Source organism: Manacus candei, unplaced genomic scaffold (assembly GCF_025592945.1).
Source record: "Manacus candei isolate 608988 ecotype Guabito, Panama unplaced genomic scaffold, ASM2559294v1 h1tg000071l, whole genome shotgun sequence".
NCBI lineage: Eukaryota > Metazoa > Chordata > Aves > Passeriformes > Pipridae > Manacus > Manacus candei.
Window position 1 is genome coordinate 3,701,647 of NW_026138119.1, and position 17,774 is coordinate 3,719,420.

General features: G+C 47.9%; 1 protein-coding gene across 2 annotated transcripts in view; it reads left to right on the forward strand.

The window, feature by feature from the left end:
• VAV2 (vav guanine nucleotide exchange factor 2) overlaps positions 1 to 17,774 on the forward strand; it is a 132,040-nt gene that overhangs the window by 16,912 nt on the left and 97,354 nt on the right. For both annotated transcript variants that reach the window (XM_051808244.1, XM_051808243.1), the window contains exon 2: positions 13,400 to 13,516. In XM_051808244.1, coding sequence (XP_051664204.1) covers positions 13,400 to 13,516 — 117 coding nt within the window. The remainder of the gene's footprint in view (positions 1 to 13,399; positions 13,517 to 17,774) is intronic.

Below are 17,774 nucleotides of genomic sequence, written 5' to 3' on the forward strand. Positions count from 1 at the left end.
TATATCCCTGCTGGTGTGTGTTTAGTCCCTATTAGTCTGACTCAGAAAAGAAGACTTGCCTCAAAAAAAATCCGAAGCCAGATCTGGAAACTATTCAGTCAAAGCATTCCAGAGATTTTGGGAGGATTTCTAACCCCCTTTAGCCTCAGGTGCCAGCTTTGGGTGCACTCCTGATCTGTTACTGGAATAGATGAGTGTTTCATGAGCTGCCAGGAGTGGGATGTGGGTGTTAGATTAGAGGGTCCTGTTATCTCATTATACTCCCCAGTATTAATTTATATAAATATCCAGAGCCTTATTTCCCGTAATCACTGGGATCTGTTCTCAGTGATGGTTTTTATGAGCTGGGGGCCTGACCTTTTTAAGCAGCTTTACAAATTGAGTAGCCAGTAGATTAATTTTCTGTAGCCTGTTTTCATCATGCAGAAGAGGAGCTGCACTGCATTGCTGTGGCAGTAAATTTTGCCTTTGGAGCTTGGGAAGGAAGGAAAAAATGTGCCAGATAAGGTAAAAGTCACATTCTCAGAGAGAGGTTTAAATAAATGGATCAGAAATGAAGCTCCCCTTGGTTTAATTCAGTTTAAGGCTCTCCCTCAAGTGGAGGTCAGGGATGAGGTTGTGCCCAAGTCCAGAGAGGTTTGGAGTCTGTGGCCAGAATTTGATGGTTGAAACTTTAAGCACTGCAGGAAGATCTTTAATTCATTGTGGTAACAAATCTTTTAATGCTTTAGGAAACTTTACGGACCAGAGTTAATTTTGGCTGGAGTCTCTCATTAAATTCTGCTTTGCAAAAATAACTTGAAATGGGAAGTAATTTCCTTTTTGTTGCATGTTTTCTTCCCGTGGTGTGAACTGGGATCATTAAGCTGTGTTGGGCACGTGTAAGGCACGGCAAGGCACCTTGTGCAGAACTGCTTGTGGAGCTGGTTAGGACAGCTCTGCCTCTGCTGTGGCTCAGAGCATCCTTTCCACAACTGGAGATTCCTTTAAATTCAATGCCAGGGTTGAGGAGTGATGGCTCTCCTGCTTTCCACCTATCTTTCATTACCATGTTAGAGTGAATGGAATGATGCTTGATACTGTGTAGTAAGGAATTACACCTCTCTCCACAAGGGCTAAAAATGCTTAATTGAAATCTTAAAGATAAAATACATGCTCTAATCTTAAAAAAAACCCAAAACCAAACAACCAACATCGCAGTAACACCAGCAGCCTCCTCACCCTTCCCCTGATTGAAGTTCATTCTGATTTTTATCTCGTGCATACATTAAATATGATGGTTAATCTTCAGATTTCCTGTCTTGGCCTCCCAAGCTTTGTGATACTTACAGTTACCCTTCAGTTAATTAATTTCCTTGCAGTGTTGAAAGGGAGAGGAACCGATACCCTGAATGCAAATGGCCAAAGGCAGCATGAGGGGTTGAGGTAGTAAGAAAAATGTGGGTTCATGTCTGTGTTCGTGGATGGGTTTTCCTTTCCTCATCCACAGAAATGGAGTTGGGGTTGACAGGAGAACACCAAGTAGGATTTTGGGATGTACTCTGAAACCTACTGATGTCTGAAGACTCAGGGGAGGCCTGGGAGGGCCTGAGTACCCAGCTGTGGTTTATAACTTGAAACATTTTCTGTTAGTGGGGGGAAAGTATAAAGCAGGGGGGGATTCATCCCAGCTAGGCTGTCTCCCCCCCTTTCCTTTTCCATTTTAAAATGGGTGATTTGTTGGCTGTTTTCTCCTGGGCATGGCTGATGGATGGGTGATGTGGGGTGGCAGGGGCTCTGCCAGACATGTGGTGTGTCCCATCCACAGCTCCAGCCTCATCTCTCTACCCCCTTACTTCTGTAAAACAACATCTGTCTGTCTGCCCTTGGTCCTGGATCTGAAACACAAGGACTAAAGCAGTTAAGCTATAAAACTTTTTATTTTTTCTTCCATTAAGACCTTTTTTTTTTTTAATAACCCACACCAATTTTCTGTGCCTTGCACTGTTCTAGGTAGGCTGTCACCCTGCAGGCAGAGGTGCTCCCCACTCCTGCTGCTCCGTTTCAGGTTCATTTTGTGCAGGAGAAATTCGGGGCTGGAAAACTTGATGAGCCTCAGTTAAACTACTGGGGAAAAACAAAACCCCTTCCTGTTCTCCAGCTCACACTGTCTGTTCACAGCATTGGTTCTTCCCAATAATGAAATGCAACAAAACACTTATTATTTAAAGCCGAGGAGAAGAAGCTCTGACGACTCCGAGGGCCTCAGGGCTGCCTGTCCCTCCTTGGTCCCCAGGCACAGGCAGCCCCCAGATGCTGGCACAGGCACCCCAGGCCCCTTCTCCCAGCTCTGCCAGCCCCTGGTTCAGCTCCTGCTGCTGCCCATAGCAGGAGATATGATGCTCAACCCTTCCCCATGACCCAGGGGGCTCAGAAGAGCTGCTGTGCAGTGGGTGCTCCCTCCCCAGGCGAGGTTCTGGCTTGTAGATCCTGTAACACATGAGTTTTTTCCTTAGAAATTCCTCTTGGATAAGAGGGTTCTTGGGGCAGGTCTGTCTTTTGTCTTTCCATCTGCCTGCTCTTCCCACCTCCCCCTGCTGGGAGCTGGTGCCTGGAGGAGCAATGCACAGGTTGGTTGGCCCAGGAACACCCCACGACCCCTTTTCTGCTGCTTTTGGGGGTGAAGAAGCTGCTAAGCTGCTCCAAGACAGCCCCATCCCTGCCATAAGGAGCTGATGCAGTGCAGAGCCCCATGTGCTGCCACAGGCATCCAGAGACCTATTAAAAAGCACATTGTGGGCTTAATCTTGTAAAAATGCAGCTCGATTTCATATGCAGGTCTGCACCAGTTACCCAGGACGTGAGAAATAGTGTTCTGGCTTTAATTCCTTCTTTAGGAAGGAGCTGGAGGGTGTCTTTCAGCCTCATTACCTGGCATCATTAAGAGAATGTTCTGAGTGTTTGTTTTCTACTTTTAAAAAAGCCATCCTGGCCCCTGGTGTGACATTTAGGGGCTGTTTTTCACCAAACCCACTGGCCTGGTTTCTCTAGCAAGGCTCAGGGAGTAGGTGGCAGCCTGGGCAGCAGTCCAGGAGGGTGTAACACAGCCTGGGTGTCAAGGTGTCTGTCAGCAGCCATCACCAGGAGAGGGTTGTTTCCATCCTTTAGGGTGCAGAGCTCTCTGCCAGCATCACCTCTGGGTCCTGTGGTGATCTGGAAGTTGAACTATCATCTCCAGAACTTGTCTGCAAGACAGGACTCTGCAAATCTCAAAACAACAGAAGTTTGCAGTTTTTCCAAGCTGTTCTTTCCTCCATCACCAATTTAAAAGGTAAAAGCTGCACCAAAGGCAGCATTATAAATATTTCTCATGGCTGAGTGTTTGCTTTTCAGTGGTAGTTTCCCTCTCTGTGATACACTGATGGGCTCAGTGGGATGAATGTTTTGGGTGTTCCTTTTGTTTGGCATTTCTGCCTCCTGGCAGGTAACCTGGCACGTCTTTCAGCGAGGAAAACACATTTAGTTGTAATTGCAGAGGCTTTCTGAGAGTGAAGTGAGTCTAATTGGAAGCGAGTCACCCAACATCATGACTGTGTGTAGAAAAATTGTATCTACCCGTGATGGATGATTAATGCAATGGCAGCCACACAAGCTCTTCCCAGAAAAGTCTTTTGGATGCTGGAAGATTGTATGCTGGTGGTCTGATGGCAGAACTTGTGAAATAAGATTTCTTGGGGTGTTTTAAGAAAGGAAAGCATAGGGTGCCTGCAGTGAGGCTGGTGGTGTGTGCACTGAAAGGAGGATGTGCCTCTCTGGGGATCACAGACAGGTTTGGTTTGGAAAGGACCTTAAAGCTCATCTCATTCCACCCCCTTGCCATGGGCAGGGACACCTTCCACTAGACCAGGTTGCTCTAAACCCTGTCCAATCTGGCCTTGAACACTTCCAGATATGATGAGTATTTTAAAACTGAGACTCCTATCAAATCAATATAAAGGCCTTCAATTCAACATATTTGTTTGGTCATTATTTAATAACAGCCTGCTTTGACAATTTTGCATAAATGACATTGGAGTCAGCTGTAGCAGGCACCCACCCCATGGTTCACTTCTGCCTCCAAAATCTCAGAGCTTGTCTCTTCAGCACTTACATAGGGCTGCTTGGTTTTAGGGACAAAAATCAGCTGTGTGAATTCCTTGAATTAGCCCAGGCTTGCAGGCTGCTGCCTGGGGCGTCCTCCCTCAGGTCTGGACCAAATACTTGACGTGACAAGGCCTGATTTGCTGACTTGGCTGCTGTTGACTCATCTCAGAGATGCACTGTAGCTGTTCTCACCACTGCCCTGTCAAAAGTTCATCACGGTCCGATTCCCTGCGCCAGCCTGGGGAGCAGGGGAACAATGGCTGCTTGGAAAGTTCTCTGGAAGCGTGTCATTGCAGTGTAACTCTATATAGGGTTATGCAATTACTCACTTTCCTTAACAGCAGCTGAATGGTCTGTTCTAATTTGATTGTCATGGTTCAGGGCAAGTCCCGTCTTAGAGCTTTGGGTTGGCCAAAATGTTTTGAATTTTCTTTGCCTAAAACTCAGTGCGTGGGAAGGGATCTTGTTTCTTGACCAGCTCTAATCACAATTTTCCTTTTCCATCTTTTATCTGTGGTCATGTTTTCTGAGTGATGAAGTTTGAGCCATGGTGAGGCAAACACGAATTTAGGACTTCATGTCAATAGTATGAGCCAAGACATCTCTTTTTTTTAAATTTCTTTTCTTTTTTTCCTTTTTTTGGGGTGTGTGTGTGTGTGGTTTTTTGTATTTGTTTTTTTGTTTTTGTTTGTTTTGGGTTTGTTTTGGGTTTGTTTGTTTGTTTGTGGGTTTTTGTTTTTAGTTTTTTTTCCCCTTTCTTAACTGAGTTTTCCTGGTGGAGCTGCATGAATTCCAGCAAGAATAGAACAGGGCTGGATTTAATGCATGTGGAAGGGGACTCTCAAGGTGCCAAATGTGGACAGATTGAGCAATCCCTCCAAGCTCTCCTGCTCCCAAGCTTTCTGTAGTCTCAGATCCAGTTGCTCACTGAAGCCCAGGCTGGATTTGGCAGTCTGCTGGTAGGGATGTGGAGACACCCCAGATGTGGGATGCAGGACTCAGAGCTTCCTGGATACTGTGGGAAAGTCCAGAAGAACCACTTTTGATGTATTTGCTGTGGTACTGATGAACCTTAGAGGGTCCAGCTGGGTTTCTCCTCTGAAGTGGGGTGCTGAGACAGCCTCTGCTCCCTGCCCTGCCATCCCCCAGGAGATTGTGGAGACCGGGGCCATCAGAGAGGGCTGTGCCCACCTTGATTTTTCCAGAAGCTGTTGTGATTCCTGGGAGTGGCTCTGCAGATCTCTTTGGTAGGGACATCCTGGAAGATAAATCTCCGAAGTGCAATCAGCAGCCCGACGCGACGCAGGGATTTGACTGTGGGGTTTTCTAAAACCTCAGCGGGAAGGGTTTTGGTGACACAAACCTCAGACTTACGGCTGGGGTTTGGAGCAGCGCTGAACCTGTTGGACCCGCTGGATTTTGGGGTGGCTGGGCTGTCCAAACCTTGGCTGTGGGATCAGGGAATTTCTGATAAAAAAGAGAGCATCTCTGATGAAACGCCCCAAGGCACTGCAATTAAAGCCCTTCCCTCAACAAATCCCGGCTTTCTCAGCGGAGCCCCGCGTTTGCAGCCCTCCGAGGGCTCCACAAAGGAGGGAAGTACTGTCATCGGCGGCAGCTCCGCCGTTTTCTTTGGGAAGTTGCAGCTTCCTTCCGCTCATTTAGAGCCCGTGTGTGCCGCTGGGTGACCCCCCGACGGCGGGACGGACAGACGGACGGAGCCCAGCGCTCCCCCGGGGAGTCTGCGGGCTCCTTGCACGGGCTCTCACGAGCCTCTCCTGCCACCGGGCAGGGCTCAGATGTGGTTTTGAGCTTTGGGGAGGTCATCGCTGCTGTTGGGAGTTTGCCTCCGAGGACGCAAACATCTGGGCATCTTTTCCCTTCTCCAAACCGGGGGATGTTACTCGATCCTTGTCCCCTCCTCCAGCTCCGCGTTATCTTGGACTCATCAGCTGCCTGATGGGGGTTTTAGCCACGCTTCTGGAATTCTTTTTTTCTCTCTCTCTCTTTTTTTTTTTTTTTCTTTTATTCTGAAGAAGCCTGTGTAATGAAGGAAACAAGCCTCTCCTCAGGGAGAGTTCAGGAGTCAGCAAAACTTGCCTTGGATAAAATAGGATGAGCTCTCGCAGCCCAGGGGGGGATAATGCTGCTCCCCTCACACAGACTTCTGCAAGCAGAGCCAGCACATCTATACATCCTCAAGATATACTTCAGTGTGTCACTGAACAGTTCTTGGGCACCTCTCACTGACTGAGTTAAATAATTTGACCCCGTGCTCTGTCTCTTGTTCCTCTCGCCTCTTCCCAGCGTCTGCCACCACGGAGGTGTTTGCCACTGGTCCTCACCTTGTTCCAGTAGCTCATGTCTTGTGAGAAATTCAGGCTGGGAGCTCTGGTTAATGTTTGTGCCCACTCTGAGCAGTGCTGGGAGCCATTCCTCTGCCTCTAGGGCTGAGGTTTGAGACTTCTGGGTATTTAATAGGTTATTCTAGAGTCTCTCTTTGTTATTTTTTTTTTTATTTTATTTTTAGTTGTTTTCACAGTTCTGTGTATATTCTGGTTTCCAGTTCATGAGCTTTAATGAGGTTATCTGAGAGACCTCTTCCCTTTGAGCACCCATAGCCACAATGGGAAGTTCCCATAAGGTAATTGGAAGATCTTTGTCCGCTTGACCAGTTCAGGAGTGATGATGAGCAAAGGTGTGAGGATGTGGGGCTTGGCAGCCTGTCCCAGTGTGCTGGTCTGCTGCTGGACAGCCTCCCTGGATCTGTGGTGTGCTTCTCTGGGACCAGGTGTGGAAGGTTTGTAGTCCCTCTGAGGCTGATGCTTCTCACCAGGAAGGACCTTTGCTTGCAGTGTAGGTTTGCCTTCCCCCAGTCCTCCCAGTGACCAGCTATGGGTGTTTGCTAAAATAAATGGTTGCTTTCCCTCAGGTACTCTCCTAGGGATAAATCTTGCTTGTGGGTGGATGTGAGGAGAAGGAGAAGCTGTGGAGAGGTCAGCCCTCATCAGTGTTTCAGGCTCATTAATCAGCCTCGCTAAGTGGAATTTGCCCAGCCCGGGAGCACTCAGTGATGGGAATGTCTTTGAAAGGGGGGGGGAAATAATAGTGCTAAACTGTTTGAGAAATAATTTCGTTCTCCACTTCTCAATAGATAAATCTGCTGTCCAACAACCTGAAATTTAATCTGTCCATCTGAAGTAATTGATGAGCTGTGACTTGAATCCAAATGTGAGCGAGAGGGGGAATTTTCTGCAGGGATGTTTTGCGCTGTCTCTGCGGCTGCTCATCTGCACCAGAGACAATGGGGTGAAGCTGGGGAGGAACAAAGCCAGGAGGAACAAAGCCATGGGAGATTTCGTGCTGCTGGTGGGAGTAATACAAGCTCCACTTGTGCTTTTGATTTGTTACTGCTCCTGAAACTGTCCTGGTAACACCTTGATGTGGAGGTGAGCTGGATGGGGCAGACCCATTTGGAGAGATTAGATAAAGCTTGTGATTTGCACAGTTTTAGGTCACAGAATGTTTTGGGTTGGAAGGGACCTTAAAGACCATCTAGTTCCAACCCCCTGCCATGCAGAGTTGTTGGCTGCAGCCCTGTAGTTCCCGCTGGGTACTTGGATGCTCTTGGATTTTCTCTCCACTCTTGCTGTTGGAGCAAGCCAAGGGAGTTCTGATGCTTCTTTGCAATGTCAGAGTAGCTCGGGGGAACTCAGCATGACTTGGAGGAGGCGTATCCTTCAGCTTTCTTTAGAGGCTTGCACCGTGGGATACCCATTTCCCCACTGATCGCTGTAAACGACGTGTTTTCTCAACAAGAGACCCTCCCTTCCCCGTTTGCAGAGCCTGTGATAAGCAGATGCTCACAGCTCCCCCGTTGAGGACTCACTTTTCTCCTGGTGCTTTGCAGCGGTGCCGGCAGCGAGATAAGAGGAAATCTGACATCACGGTCAGGAAGCGCTAAAGAAAGTTACTTTCGTCATTCGTCAGCGGGTTATCTCGAAAGGCAGAGCTGCAGCATTCCTTGCATGCTGCAGGACCAGTTTCAAGCCCACAGCTCCTCTGGCCACAGCTCAGTGCGTGGCCCTGTGCCCAGATGCCCCGTTTGTCACCGTGTGCGGCCCCGCTCCCCCCCCCAGCTCTAACCCCGGCCCCCCGCAGCTGCTCCCTCTCCAAAAGGCCCTTTCCAAAAAGCTGTGAGCTGCTGCATGATCCTGCCCTGCCAGACAGAATCATCCCCTCCGGTTTCTTTCCTTTTCCTGTGTTTTATCACGTTGTTAAAACGTCTCTTTGGAGACTCCCAAGCCTTGCACCTCCCTCCCTTGTGCCATCCCAGCTGCAGGGAGCAGGGACTGCTCTGCTCATGTGAATGTCCTCCAGATCCCACCTGGGATCCCAGTTTGGTTGTTGAGCAAATGCTGCTGCATTCTTCCAGCTTTTAGTCTGTCTCTCTGCCATCAACAGGCTGCTCAGGAAAGTGGAGTCCCCATCCCTGGTGGGATTTAACGTGGTGTAGATGTGGCACTTAAGGGACATGGTTTAGTGTTGGGCTTGGAAGTGCTGAGTTAAAGGTGTGACTAGATCTTGGAGGTCTTTTCCAACCTAAATGATCTGTTTTTTCTTTAACAAAGCCCCTTTGGTGGGAATCAGGAGTACATGTGGCCTTCAAGCCTGCCATCATCTCTGCTGAGGCTGAGAGGGGACTGTTTCCAACTAAACCCCGAGGTGCTCGAGTAGGTGGCTCTTTTCTGGTGAATTTGCATTGGAAATGGCTGCTGTCTAGTCAGTGCAGGTGCCAGGGGTGCCCAGTCATACAGGGACCGCAGGGAGGGGTGGTGGCTAACGCAGGGGCGTGGGGAGGAGCGAGGTGCTGAGCTGCCCTGCACCCTCCCCTGGGCTCCCCTCCCACCCCCAGAGCTGGAGTTTCCATCTACAGAAACATCTGACCTGCCCTTCCTGCCCTGGGGTGCAGCAGCAGAGCTTTGGGATGCCCAGCTGCTGTGGGATGGCTGGGCATGTCCCCGCTAAGCTCCTGGTGTGCAAAGTGGATTTATTCCGAGTGCTGGAGTATCTGGAGTAATCTCAGATATCCAACTACCCCTTTTTTGATCTCCACTGAAGGCATCTCCATTTCTGAGTTTGCAGGACAAGTTTGAGTGGCATGAAAACTCGGCAGCAAGACCCTTTGTGTGTCTCTAAACTTACTGAATCCAGTAAAAGAAATAGGATCATAAAAAGCCTCTTTAAAAAAGGACATCTCAGAAGCTGCTGAGAAGCTCCCAGTGTGTCCCAGGCATTGGGGTTGTTGGCCTCCCCGTGTACAGGAGGAGGGTCCCAGTGGGACCAGTGGCTGAGAGCAGTTTTTAGCAGTTTATTCACTTCATGACATTGCAGAGTGGTTAAAAATAAATGAATCTGTTCTGAAACTGAGTGAGTGCAGGTGATGGGGCCCTTCTGCCTCCACTGCTGCCTCTGTCTAATGCTGGTTTTTTAAAACCCTCTGAGGATTGGGTCAGAACTGACCACACTTTTCTCATCCCTTGTCAACCTTCAAGGTATTTTGTTTAACCAGGTGGGTTTCTTGTTGTGTGTGGTAGTCCCACCCCTGCCCCCATTGCCTCCTTGCTCTGGCTTGGATAACTTCCCTCTCTGGGCTTTGCAGTGCCCAGGATGCTCTGCCTGTGCCAAGGACCTGTGCCATGGCTGCTTTTGGAGCCTGGCTGGCACCTCAGTGGGAGGTGCTGGTATCCATGGAAGTTGCCATAGTCTCGGGTCTGTTTCTACGAGCATCGTGATTGCTGGTGGTGTCAGTCCCCAGAAGCCACGGCTGGTGGGTTCCAAGGCTGTTTTGGATGTGGAGGAGGGTTATGGCAGGGCTGGGATGTCCCTTGCACCGAGGGATCCTCAGATCCTGCCTCAGTGACAGTCTCACTCGAAGTGTATAAATGACAGCATTGATTTTTGGGCCTGACAGGTGCTGAATGAGCCCCACGGAGAACATTGATTTCTCTCTCTCTCTTTTTCTCCTGCAAGATGTCTACTTGTCCAAAGGTGTGATTGACTGGTGAATAAAATGGCCTGGGCACAGCCCATATTAAATTGTAGCTAATTTTAACATGTGGCCGTTGAGTAACAGTATCGAGCCAAGAATTCCTGATCCTCCATCAACAGCAAACTGACCTCGAAATGCCAAAAAAAAAAAAAAAGGTGTGATATAACACTTTGCAGATTGGCGAGGGAGAAATAGTGCAAGAAACTGTGCCACCAACACCCACGCTGAGTGTACCCACCTGAACTTCGGGTGGGGTTGAAACCCACCTGCAGTTGTCATTCTGAGTGGAGGCTTTTGTTGTGATCAGTGTGGTGGCCTTGCTCTGTTGCCAGCTCCTTGCTCGTGGAGGGGGGACTGTGGTTTCTTGCCTTGGTTTGTTGTGTTTTACATCAGGCCTTTTTCAACAGGTCTTTAAATAGATGATGGTTCCTTCCTCGATGCTTGTCCCCTGCCCACACTCAGCGCCTGGCTGGCTGTGTGGTGGCTCTTGGATGTCACCTGGGGCTGCAGGAGGGCACTGGTGCTGCAGCAGGCACACTGTACTCATTTAGCAGCTGGTGATGAGGTGGTTTCCAGAGCTGAATTGGATGAGCAAAATCAGCTTTGGCCTTCAGTTCCTTCAGCAGCACAGGTTGCCCAGAGAAGCTGTGGCTGCCCTATCCTTGGAAGTGTCCAAGGCCAGGTTGGATGCGGCTTGGAGCAACCTGGGATGGTGGAAGGTGTCCTTGCCTATGGCAGGGGGGTGGAAGTGGATGATCCTTAATGTCCCTTCCAACCCAAACCATCCTGTCATTCCACAAGTCTGTGTTTTGGTGCTGCCCAGCCTGGGATGAGCGGGAGACAAGGAGGGAATGCTGCAGAAGGGCAGGGCGGTTCTGCAAAGGAAGTTTGCGTCTTGCTGTGTGTAATTGTGGCTATAACCTGTGTCATTAACTTTCAAAATTGGAGGCTTAAAAGGATTTAAAATAAACACATGCCTAGAAATTTGAAATCAATGAGACTGCAGTGCAGCAGCACACACGGCCCTGCCGCAAGCAGCCGGTTTGCCTGGGGTGTAAATTCTTGCAGAGGCCCAGAAGATAAAGTTATGAAATAACCCACGTCAGCAGGAGAGGTTGTAAAGCAATTCCGAAAAAAACCTCTGTCTAGACACTTATATTTACTGCAGTGTTTATGTGAGATAGAGGAATGCCCTAGAAAACCAGATTTGTTTTCAATTTCTGCCTCTGGCACGTGCTTGTCTAATGAGAAAACTCTGATGTGATGGGACTGTCCTGTGCCACCCCCTGTGCTGGGGGAGCTTTGCTGTCACTCAGCAGCCCCATGGCGAGGGGCTGGCATGGGGGAGAAGGGTAAAAGGTTATTCCTTTCTTTGTGTAGGTGAATCAGCCTGTTGTTAATGAGGTGGTCTTGCTAATCCACCTCTGGAAAACCCATCTCTAATCCCAAATGCGGTGATAACAAGCTGCACTCTGGTCGTGTCTGTGGAGATACGATGGCCCCAAAGACTCTGCTTTGATTCGTTTAATTAAAAGAAAATTAAGCTGTTTTTATTTTGCTTTGAACTCTGGGTGAAGTTTGCAAGCAGTGTCTTTACGTGGAGTGTATTTGATGACAGCCTGGGGAGAAGAGATGGTGCCATGTGACAAAACCAGGCTGGGCGAACCCACCCAAAGGCAGCTTATCACGTGGGGGTGATTCACCCCTTCAATGGATTGATTTACTTGGGATTCGTTTTTTAGGTGTTTGTGAGGAATTTGCTGAGGGGGGAAAAAAAAAAGAGTTGCTTCAAAATACAGCAATGAATTGAAGGTATTTTGTAATGAGGCTGCAGAAAGAAGGGAAGTTAATTGGCTGGCTCAGCAGTCAGCCCATCCTGATGAAGGATGGAGGTGATGCAGCTGCAGAAATGAAGCAGATTTTTATTATTTTCCTCTTAGCCCCTGCTGCCAGGCAGCACCACTGGAGCGAGACTGGAGTCCCCAGACCTCAGAATCCCTGATGCTCCCAAATAAACAACCAATTATTGCTGTAGTCAAAGACAGGATTTTCTTGAAAGAGAAGGATAAGGTTGCTCTGCCAGTTGACCTCCCTGAATAATCAAGGGTGGTCCCTGGAGGGCTGAGGCTTCTGCTTCTTCAAATGGGCCAAGGTTAAAGATGAGCAAAGCTTTGTGGAAACAGTCTCTGGTCTTGGGGACAGGATCTGGGTTGGGTCAGGAGCAGCTCCCATGGCTGAGCCTCAGGACTGGCATGGGCTGGATGTGGCTGGTTTGTGGTTTTGTGAGTCTGTTGGTGTTTATGGTGCCTTCAGCATCTGGGAGGTGTGAGGGTCAGGGAGCAAATGGTACTCGAATAAATTGTCAGTTGTTTCATACCCCAAAGCAAAAAAACAGATTTTCAATGTCCCAGTCTTTTTTAGGGATGTGTGTGTGCATGTGTGTGGATGTACAACACTACACACAAGGAGTGTTGTAGCAGAGTCATAGAATCAGGGAATGGTTGGAGTTGGAAGGGACCTTATAGATCATCCAGTTCCAGCCCCTGCTATGGGCAAGGACCCTTCCCCACTAGACCAGGTCCAACCTGTCTTGGAACACTTCCAGGGATGGGGCAGCCACAGCTTCTCTGGGCAACCTGTGCCAGAGCCTCACCCTCACAGGGAAGATTTTCTTCCCAATATCCTATCCAACCCTGCCACCTGGCAGTGTGAAGCCATTCCCCCTTGTCCAAAGTCCCTCTCTGGCCCCTTTAGGAACTGGAAGGAGCTCTTAAGGTCTCCTCAGAGCCTTCTCTTCCCCAGGCTGTAACATGTGCCCCTTCTGTAGGGAACCAGATGCAATCATGCTGGAAGTGGTTAAAAGTTCAACACTGGCCTTCTGTAGAACATCAACTGTAATTTATATTTTTTCTTCAGCCTTTAAAGGGAAGTGTCCTGGCTTGAGTTCTCCAGCCCTTCTGCGATGTTACCTTGTGAGAAATTTGTTTTTCAAAAGGGTGTTTTGTTTCTGCTGTGCAGCTGAGAACACAGGAGCCCTCACAGGGCACCCTGAGTCTGACATCTTCAGCAACAACAAATAAACTCGTGCCTGGCTTTCCAGTGCAAGTTTCTAAGTCCCTGTTAACTTGTCTCGCACGTGAATTTAACTCAGTAAATCTCAGTTGCAAATTTGTGCCTGTGTCCTGCTCACACTTTACCCCCCTTTTCTCTTTTGTTTTCCCCCAGTTTCTCTGTTTGAAGAACATCCGAACCTTCCTGAAGGTGTGTCACGACAAATTTGGGTTAAGGAACAGCGATTTGTTTGATCCCTTCGACCTCTTCGATGTGCGGGATTTCGGGAAGGTAAGAGTTACTCCTGAGCTCCTGGGAAGTGATGCTTCTGGCACTGCTGCTCCTCTGGGCCTGTGCTGCTGCTTTTGGATGAAAATATGAAGGTTTTGTGGTTTTCTGAGAGGCTTCTGCACCCTTAACCCAAGGATTGAGCACCTGTTCCCCCCTGCTCGTGGTATATTTAGGGGTGGATTCTGCTGTGTCCTCACTGAAGGGAGATCAAGCCTTCAAGCTTTCTGCTTTAGATTACAGTGTCTCTGGGATCAGTCTCTAAAGTACATGAAAAATGTCTTTTTTTGGGAGGGGAGGAATTAGACCTTTCACAAGGTCCAGACCTCTCACAGTCCTTCCCCAGCTGCTGCCACCTCTGCAAAGCAAAATAGCTTTGCTGAAGTCACCATCAATTTTGTCATGTGGCCAGTGAGTGTCTGTGGGGGTCAGGGAGTTTGATGCCAGGGTGAAATGAGTGCCCTGAGTTTTTCAAAAATGTGTTTTGCTGTAAGTGATGGCTGCCACCAAATTCTGAGCAAGACCCAGCTGCAAGGGAGGAAAGCTCTGCCTGATTTTGACAAGTGGCTCTTGTTCTGATTCCCTGGTTTTGACACCAACTGCATCAGGGCTGATGGATACTGGGCTCAGGGAAGCTATTACACAGGACAATTGCTATATTCTTCAGCAGAAAAGGTGTTAAAAGATTTATTAAAACTCTCTATTGTTTTACCTGTTTTGAGTTACCAGGCATAAGCTGCTGGAAGGCATCTTCCCTTCTGATTATCCAAAGAGTAGATTTTCACTGCTGATGGGGATATATTATTTGATATTTATTGCCTAATTTATTTCTGGACCATTATCTGGAATGTGCAATTGCAGGGCCTTGTTTTATGAGTTTTTTTGATTTATGAAATACAAGAAGGCTTTTGTTGTTCTGGGAATATGAATGCACAGAAGGAACCTTTTGGGCCAGGGAAAGGACTGCTGCTAATTAAAATGCTGCTTTATTGTCACATTGTCTCTTGCTTTGTGCTGTTTCAAATTGCCTGTGATGCCTGTTAATAGAGCCTGGTGTTAAACACTGCTGGAACATGTCAGCTGATGAGCACAGTTTGGTTTCCTTTCTGGTGTGGTTAGGGAACAGCTATTCCCTCCTCCTGTTCGCTTTTTTGTGGGGAAGGTTCAGGTTTGTTACTTGGGAAAGGGAGGTGATTTGCCATTCCCTCTCACCTCACATCAATTTAGTTTTTTTTTATGAGACTTGGGAAAGAAATGTGTCATAAACTTCCAAGAAATCCAAATGTGCTTTATTGCCTGGATCTTGCTTATTTTCATGTGCATCATCCTTAATCAACCATATAAAATGTGGGAAGCACAGATTTTGTATACAAAAACCTCTTTTTTTTTATTTTTAAACAATTTGGTGGAGGTATCAGCTGTTCGGGTCTGCACCACCCTAAATCCCTCTGGAAGCCTGTCAAAACATTCCCATTGTCTTTGCCACCTTTCATTCCCACATTATCCTCAGATCTGCGTTCAACAGTGGCAAAGCAAATAAACAGGGAAAAATCTGCTGTTGACCCAAGCTCCTTTCAATTTTGAGTCGCAGCGAGAGCAGAGGGAGTCTCTAATCCGCTTTCCCACTGGCCAAACACAGACTTCACACACAAAAAATTCTTCCTGGAGCTATGAATTCCTTAGATCAACAGTGTTTTTGGGTTACAAGACACTTACACCGTGTAGGAGACGTTTCTGAGCAGAGCCCAGTAACAGTGGAGCGTTTAATTGCAGAGAAGCCTTGGTTGGAGTGGTGTTGGGTGTTTCCTTTCTGGATGCCACTGAAATAGTTATTTTCCCTCCTCCAGACCCAAGGGGCAGTGGGACAGCAATTACTAGCAGTTTTTGGGTTTGGTGCAGTGTAATTACTGAGTAGGAGGGCGGGGACTTGCGTTTCTGTGGTGCCAACCTCTTACATAAAGGGCTTGTCCTTTGGAATCTTGGGGGTTTCTTGGTGTAAGAAAACCACTGGTGCTTTGGAAGAGGAAGAAAAATCAGATCCCTCAGTTTTGCCTTGACCAGCTGTTATTCTGAGTGATCTGAGTATTCTGAGTAAGCCATCACTCCATTTGGCTTCTGAGGTGGGGCCTCAGCAAGGAGGAGCTGCCATAGGATTGATGGGGAGAGCAAGTGTTTTTGGGGGCTGCTCGAGTCCAGGAGCGTGAGGATTTATCTCTGGTTTTGCTGCTTCCTTGAGTTGTAAGCCTGGGAAGTTATTCCTTAACTGTCACCAGGATAACAGCTGGTGAAATGGGATGGTGAACCATGTGGGCTTGTCCAGCCAAAATCCCCGTGGAGCTGAAGAGCTCCATCTCTGCCCTGGTGGGACGTTGGGTAACTGGAGCGCGCAGGCTTTTTCCAAAAACACACGTCATGTTCCATGTAATCTCATCTGCAGTGTTTCCCAGTTACCCAGGGGGGTCAAGAGGCCAGTTTAAATTGCTCACAGCCCTTTTTTTTTCCCAATGTCCAGTGAATTAAGCAATCCTGGTGTGACAAGGGCCATGCTGTGTTTCATGACAGAGGTTTCCGAAAGCGACCTGAGGTGCTGATGCTTGTGTTTCTATCTGTGCCCCTTTAAGACACCTTAAAAGAATAGAGTTATATTGTTTTCTACCAGTTGACTCTTAATTTATTTATTTCTTTTAATTTGATCACTTTAAAGTGGCTCAGAGCTCTCCATAATCACCAGTGGCACTTGCAGAAGTGTTTCTCCACAGCTGTGTCCCTGCTGCAGGCTGCAGAAGCAGCACAGTGTGCAGTGCTCTGAGGAATAAACTCCCTGTTTTTATTGCCTCACCCCTAAATAGGGTCTGATCTTGCAGGAACAAGCACTGGGATCCCCTGCAGGGTTGCTGTACCCAGTCTCTGCTAGCACAGCCTATCTCCTGAAAAAAGAAATGAAATAAAATGAAAAGCTAGTGCTCGTGTATGGTGTGTTGTTGCACATTTAATAGCAGTGATGGTATAAAATCAAACTCTTATTGGACTTGCTAATTTATTGGCACCAACTGTGATGACATAAAATGTACATAAATATGGATTAAACTCTTTATTACTCTATTAGTCAGCATGATGGTACCAAGGTTCATTAAAGGGAGTTACTCATTTTAAATAACTTGCAGTAATGTACTATTTTTTTTTTTAAGAAATATAGTTCAAATATTCATAAACCTGTGGAGCGTGTCATTTATTAGCCTCCCGCTCCTCTCTGCTCTCCTGACGTGGATTTAATTGTCCTGAATTCCTGTTGAAGTTCTTGTAGTGTTTGAAAAAGGCTTTTTTTTTTTTTTTTTTTTTTTTTTTTTTTTGGCAAGATAGAAGTCTTCCCTCCCCTGACTCTGGGTATGAAGTGCTGCTGTTCTAAAAATGAAAAAGGGAAGTGGCTCACTGGTTAGCTGGAAGATGAGGAGATGCTGAGGTTAAAGTAGTGTTTTCCACTCTGGTTCTGGTCCAGAGCCTGGGCAGAGCTGCTCCCACCTCGGAGCTTGAGCAGAGCACAGGAGGGGCATCTGGATCAATCCTCCCTCTCAGCTGAGCCCTCTGAGGTTTGCTGGCGTGTGACTCGTGGGTGGCTGGTGCAGGGCTCGTTCGTGGCTTATCTTGTGTGTCTGAACTGCCTGGTAGGAGATGTGGGTGGTGGGGAGGGTGGCCTTGAACCTGGCACGCTCCAGCAGCTGTGCCAAGAGCTGCCTTGTAGGTGGGAGTTAAATCAGAGTTAAAATGATGGTGCCCTTGATAAATTCAGAGTAATTACTCCGTATATTCAGAGTATTTCTTAGTGTAAAGGTGTCCCCTTCCTCCTGCCAGTGAGCTGGTGTGGATCACTCTTGGAAAGCCCTGGGGGGATCCAGGCTGTCCTCACTGGATGCTGTTGCAGATTTGTCCCCTGATTCGTCACCAGCACCATGGTTGGTGAATCTCAGAAGTGAGATTCTCTGTCACCAGCCATGGGGACAGAGTGGTAGAGCCACTGCTACATCCTCCTGTCCCTCTCTGACACACCTCCCCACACCCCACCCTCTTGCCAGAGCATCAGAAAACTCTGTTTTCTGCTTGGTTTCAGACAGGAGGGTGGGGAGCATTGTCAGAATTATTTAAGGGATTAATAACCGAGAGTTGGTGGTTTGTGTTTCTCTCTGTTTCTCTGCTGAGAATTCCCCTCCCTCCATCATCTCTAATGTCATGTACAAGTCACTATCCCTGCAGCAGTCTTTTTAAG